General features: G+C 42.4%; 1 protein-coding gene across 2 annotated transcripts in view; it reads left to right on the forward strand.

The window, feature by feature from the left end:
* Window positions 1-6,049, forward strand: part of ntn2 (netrin 2) — a 45,996-nt gene extending 39,947 nt beyond the window's left edge. For both annotated transcript variants that reach the window (XM_034860055.1, XM_034860054.1), the window contains exons 6-7: window positions 1,838-1,912; window positions 2,008-6,049. In XM_034860055.1, coding sequence (XP_034715946.1) covers window positions 1,838-1,912; window positions 2,008-2,393 — 461 coding nt within the window. In that variant the 3' untranslated portion in view covers window positions 2,394-6,049. The remainder of the gene's footprint in view (window positions 1-1,837; window positions 1,913-2,007) is intronic.
* Window positions 6,050-6,570: the final 521 nt, after the last annotated feature.

A 6,570-nucleotide genomic window follows, 5' to 3' on the forward strand; every position in this document is an offset into this window, starting at 1 on the left:
TAGAGATCTGTGATTGGTCACTCAGCCAAGAGGTCCATTTTAACTGTCACAGTCGTAATTATAACACCTCATCTCTAGCGGCTCTGCCTAAGAATGGTCAATGGAGGTCATCTGTCCAATGTGTGGTCTTAGTCGTCACGCTGGCAGCCAAGGTCTATTCACATCCATCCAACCATTACTGCTTCCACCACGCTCTGTCTTTCCTCAAGACCCCCGAAAACATGTCAAACTGAACACTTTTACTCCTCTGGTATGTTTCATCTTGCGTCCAAGCACTGGCTGTTGCAGCGGTCAGATGTGGGATTTGTCAGAAGTTGTATTTTAACAAAAAAAAAAACAAGCTCAACATTATGCAACCTGCTCCAGCTTTTCTAGGAGTCAGTGAATAGATATTGTTGAATATGAGCATATTTGCCTCAAGGTTATAAAACATTACAAGTACAAATATAATCCAAAACATATACTGTATTGCTTATACATTTTCATGTGCTAAATATCCTATATTTTTAAAAAGCGAGATTTCCATGTCTTTATTATAAAGCAGGTCGAGGTGCTATATAAATACTGTGTAAGTATCAAAATGCTAAACCCACAGAGAAAAAAACACAGCCCGTATTCAGAAACTGTGCCTTTTTAAAGCAACACTAGAGAACTTTCCCCACTTCAGTCCCCCTACAGGTTGGAAATGGAATTGTCTATTACACTGCATTATGTAAGTTTGCCAGATTTGGTAGCGGATCTGTAGTTTGAATGAACTGGACAATGTAACGTAATGGACAATTCCACTTCCAACCTGTAGGGGGGCCGAAGCGGGAAATGTTCTCTAACGTTGCTTTAAATGAGCTGTCAGGATTTTCACGCGGTTGTGATGTCACAACTATACTATATATATATATATATATATATATATAATATATGTAGAAAGTGCTATTACAGTCATTCCCCGGCTGCAATGGCGGAGGTGGAGAGCGCAGATGCAAACGCTTACCAATCAGAGTAGACTAGGCTTTATACAGACAGGCATTAAAAAACCTGAATGCAGCTACAGAGGATGGATTGGGGTGCAATCTAACGAGTTTCTTTAAGACTATCTGTTGTAGGAAACAACCAAGTTTTTTTGTACTCACAAATAAATGTTGTGAGAGACCAACATAGTCACACTACCAGGCCGGGTTATCTAGTTTAACAAAAACCCAGAACAGGTGCCCTATGCAGATAAGTAATGTATAGAGCCATTTATAAAAAAGTAAATAAATAAAAAACAAATAAACAACAACGTTGATTTTTAATTGTCTTGAGCATGATTTTATTGAGACTTTTATTTGTGTATTATGTATGTGTCTTATTTTATGTTATGTTTTGTTGTGTGTGGGCCCCGGGAAGAGTAGCTGCTAACTTAGTGGCAGCTAATAAAGATTCAAATAAAGAATAAAAGTATATTTACACAGACGGGATCAGGGAAATACAATTTTTGAACGTTAACGCATGTAAAGATGTTTATAAAAACCTAAATGAACCTGAAAATGAGCATGATATGGGACCTGCATGCATATGCAGAAACAATCACATAGTGATTTATTCTGATGCTGTTGAGTGTGTTTATTGGTGGTTTCACAGCACATAACAGTTCAGTGTTTGTCACACTAACTTTGCATTAAAGATGCGCTGGTGCTGCAACAAAAGCACCACATAATGCAATATGAAACAGTGTCCTAAAATGCAAACTTATGTCAACAATTCAAAGTGTGTAATTGTCCCATTATGTGTGTAATGTGAGTGTCGGTAAGTATTGTTAAGTTACAGCCTGCTTTACACGAGTTGTCCTACTTCTTTTCAGATTGCGAGTCCTATTGTAAACCAGTGAAGGGCAACCTGAAGATCAACATGAAGAAATATTGCAAAAAGGATTATGGTAAGAGAGTAAACATTTTTTTATCATCCGTTATTAATAAACGTACTGTGTCAGGAGAATTGACCTGAGTGTATTCTTTGCCAATGTGTCCTCAGCGGTGCAAGTGAACGTCCTGGACATGGAGACGGTGGGGGACTGGGCCAAGTTCTCAGTTAATTTGGTGTCTGTGTACAAGAGCCGCGGCGAGCCCCTGAAGCGAGGCGACAACATCCTGTGGGTACACATGAAGGACCTGGCCTGCAAATGTCCCAAAATCCAGATGAGCAAACGATTCTTGGTGATGGGGGGCAGCGACGGCGGGACGGGCACCGGGACGAGTCCAGGGGTCGGGCCCGGGGGCGGAGCCACCAGTCCTGGGGCAGAGCGCTTGGGCTTAATGGCTGATAAGAACAGCCTGGTGATCCAGTGGAGGGACGTTTGGACGAGACGCCTAAGGAAGTTCCAGCGCAAAGAGAAGAAGGGGAAGTGCAGCAAAGCATGATGGGAAAAAAGCATTCATCCTTACCTCTCCCTCCCTTCATAAACCTTACCCAGTGATCTCCCTCTCCTCCAACCCCTTATCTTCCACCATCACAGGAACACTGCAACTTAGAAAGACTGCATGTACCCTGCCTGTTTTTAAGGACCACGTTTTGTGTATATTGTATAATGATTTTCCTTTTTATTTCTAAAGGTTTGTTTTTGTTATGTCAGTTGTCTTTTTTTTGTCCAATTGGTTTGCCTTAAAAAGGGACCATTAAAAAGGGTATGAAGTGTAGACAAAAGCCGATGCCGTTCTCTCCCTCGACGACGACGACAGCGTAAATGTGTCACTCGTCCCCCAACTACGACCCCTTGACCCTCAACCCGCTCTCCCTGTCAAGACCGACTGTCTCCTGCCACTTTGTTTGACATTTACCACGCTTCTCTGAGGATTTTGTTCGACAGTTTGTCACTGACCTATTTCAGCAACACGACAAGCTGCACAACCTCAGCTTGGCCTCCTCACGTTTCATTGTTGAAACAACTCGGATCAGCTCGAGCTGGACCGCATGACTCGACATTTGCTTTTAAAATGTTCATAAAAAATGGGCCTACTTGCTTTAGGTCTCTGTAGTAACTTCTACAGACTGTAACTATGAAACTCCTGTCACATGAGGAACCAAGGGCTCCCTTTGCAGGGATGTTTTCCACAGCAAACCTCAGTCTCACCATCACTGCTGCTGCCACCAAACAGCCATCACAGAATAAACTGCTTGGGTAGGCTCTTATATCCACTGCTCACAGTAGAGTTTAAATTCTTCGTGTGGCTATGTTTTATCTCATCCATCCATATGCCTGGCGTATCCTTATTTCAGATATATCCTTTTGTTTCATTTTAAGCAGAACAAACCCTGTTAGCGTGTGTGAGTCACATTCCGGGCCTCCGGGGCTGTGCCTCTTCACCGCGAGTCCCTCTCACGAGTGGTTTATAAAGTCATGCATCCCCATCATGACTCATTGCTTGTCACTTTTTTTCTGGAAGACAGATCAAGCGGTGTGGACAAATGGCTGGAATTTTTTTGGGAACAATTCCTATATTTCCAAGGAGTCTTTTCTGCGCTTTATGGATCCTGTCCTTCCAGATGTCGCTGTGTCATGTCATTTCTTTGTATTTAAATGTCTGAACATTTTCTCGATGCGTCCAGTGACTGGCAGGCTTTTGTTTGCCGTATTAAGAGATTCAAACGAGAGTTCCTTTTCATGCAGTAAAATGAAAACAAGTCGGATAAACAACATAGTCGTGTTTTTCTCTAGTGTATTTTGACAAAATGAATGAGGCTGGAAAGTTTTCAGCGCTCACTGATTGTATTATGACATGAGAGGATCATATTTCATTCCTCATGTGCTTTGTTATGTTTGCATGTTTGTGGTTTTTGCTGCTCCATCAAAACCTTACAGTGAGCAAGAACTAAACTTTTAAAATGAGCATCGAGATCCAAAGGAAAACTTCCCAAGACATCTTCTCCTACTTGCCTACCCTCACACAGTCATGTCACTGTCATCCTTTGCCAAATAACCATAGTCAGTTTTTAAATTCAATTAAGAGACTATGAAAGTCAGGACCAACAAAAAAAACCACAGAGAGACCCGTCTGGTTGCTCTCAAGCTTTTATCTGCCTTTTGCTGTCATTTCATTTTGTAAAGCACATTACAATTTATTTAACTAGAGTACAAGATAAACAGAGTTATGAGGGGAACATCAAGCTAGCGTAGCAGCGAGTGTGCCGACAGGCATGTCATGCTAGCGAGTGGTTATGCTCCTCTCGCTGCGGCGGTATGTTTGGTTTGTCATCCTTCCAAAATGTCTCTCCTCCGCTCTCTTCTCTGTCAGCCACCACCCTCCCCTAACTCCCTTTTTTAAACCCATTTTGCATGTTGTTGTGTATTCAGTGTCTTCGATAAGTGACAGCACAGAACGAGGCTGCCAAACCCCTCAGTGGTGTACTGTACTGCACTGTAGCTCGTTTTCACGTCTGCCGAGAATGTATGTCAAACTGTGAAGAACGCACTCACACAGGTGTACGGTCTGATTGTAAGTGTTTAAGAAATATGTCAAATATGTCACCAAGCTTAAGAATGTGAATGCCATCACAATTGATGCTATTGACGAACAGGATGTCGTTCAAACGATTGTGGATCTTTCATGCATATCTGTCTGTCTTACAATGATATTTTTGATAATACAAAAACAAACCTGTAACCAAAATGAGATATTATCACCTAACTTGATTTGTAATGTGTGACAAAAAGAGCAAATAAGGACAAAGTTTTGATAGCACTATGCCCATGCAGGGCACAATTCCCACCGTTGGAATTTCACAAAAATGCAGAACAATTATGTGTGTGTTGGCTGTCAGCAGTGGCCAGTCAGACAGGTGGTGTTACAGTAGCACCAGTCTCCTCACACCGGTATGCTAGTACGCTGTGACACATTATGATTGATCGTCAAATTACGTGCCCGGGAGGCCTCTCTAGCGCTCAACTCTTTAAGCACCCAACACACTTACGGAGGAACTACGCTGTCCTTGAATCTGGACTCATGCACAAAATCCCTCTTTCCTTTCTGTTTGCTCTTTGTTTTCCTTTTCTTAAGTACCCACCCTGAATGTTGGAATGAAGATAAGAAGTGTGCCAGATGTTGTTTGGGGGGTGGAAGTGTAGTCTTGTGAAAGCTATTTAGTGAACCTCACAGGGAGAGCCGTCCTGTTGTTTTACGTTAACAAGCCCAGCAGCTTGGCAATGGAACTGAGGCCATAACCGCTTTGCTTTGTTTCCTCCCCTCCCTTTGCAGCGTTTATAGCATTCACAGGTGTGCGTGTGTGAGTGTGTGTGTGTGTCTAATTAACCTTACCCAAGTAAACAAGTGATATGCACATGAAGTGAAGGTGCAGAGAGGGGAGAGAGCTCTCATTTGAAGGCAGACCTTATAGGGGTTTTGCCACTGTTTTATTGTTTGCATTGACGAGTCTGAATAGCCGATGATGAAGAATTCTCATTTACATTTCCCCCCTGATCCGATTCCCATTTCATTCTGGCTCACTTCCATCTCACCTTGTTTAATAAATCTTGACACATTTTTTATGTTGTAAATATGTTCTGAACTGCCTCTGCCATTCATGGTGTCTTTTGTAAAAGCATCACTTGGCCTGGCATGTACAAACCAGATGATGTTATATGGATGTGGAAACCAGAAACACATGCTTTTGTGATCGCGACCAGAAGATGTGGTTCAGATATTACACAGAATGTATTCCTTTTTTGGTTTTATGTTGTTTCCAGACAACAGCCGCCCAATTGTAAATGACTTTGAGGAGAATTAAATACAAATGTGAGATGGGCTGATCAGACACCCTCTGCTTTTTAACATAAAGGCAATGACGGCCAATGACACTGCAACCAACTATTTTCTGTTGCATTAATGTCCTGGGAATAGTCGTTCACTCACATAGAAATTGTCCACCTATCTTTATTGGGGAACAAAGGGTTTCTTCCCTACATTCAGTCCTGCTCTTTACTTCTGTTACATCAAAGTCTTCCTTGTACATTTTTCCTCTGAGGCAATGAACCACTGACTTTTAATCTAAATGAATAAAAAAATAAATTATTAGTTAATGAGCTGTGTGTTGTGTTGATCATCTGTCTCTTTAATTGCAGTCATTAGCCTGAGCTGCGGAAATAATGTCAAATTGATATGTGTGTGTTTCCCATGGAAAGTATGCTCGCATACACTGGGCACCGTTCTGGTGTGTTTCCACTCACACAAGGGCTAGACTGGGGTCTGAAGGGGGAGAGCACCGGGTAGAGCGGCTCCCCTCCTCTATGAACAGAGCAAGAGCTAAAGCTCTGTAAATAAACAGCAAGGCACACGCACATACACACACATACACACACACACACAGACTTGAATATGTACCTCACCTCTAAGGAAACCCAACTCCCAAGTCAGGTCCAAAGCAGGAAACTCCTTACCCCCCCCCCCCCCCTCACCTACAGTCTCTCTCCTCATCTCCCACCCTCTAACCAAACAGGCCTGCCATCCATTCTCCTGAAGGTAAATTACAGGAAAGCGACCATTTATCATCACTCTCCCCAGGCATGGCCATCAAGGCTTTAAGAATAGATGCTGCTGAGATTGT

Source organism: Etheostoma cragini, chromosome 21, assembly GCF_013103735.1.
Source record: "Etheostoma cragini isolate CJK2018 chromosome 21, CSU_Ecrag_1.0, whole genome shotgun sequence".
Lineage (NCBI taxonomy): Eukaryota > Metazoa > Chordata > Actinopteri > Perciformes > Percidae > Etheostoma > Etheostoma cragini.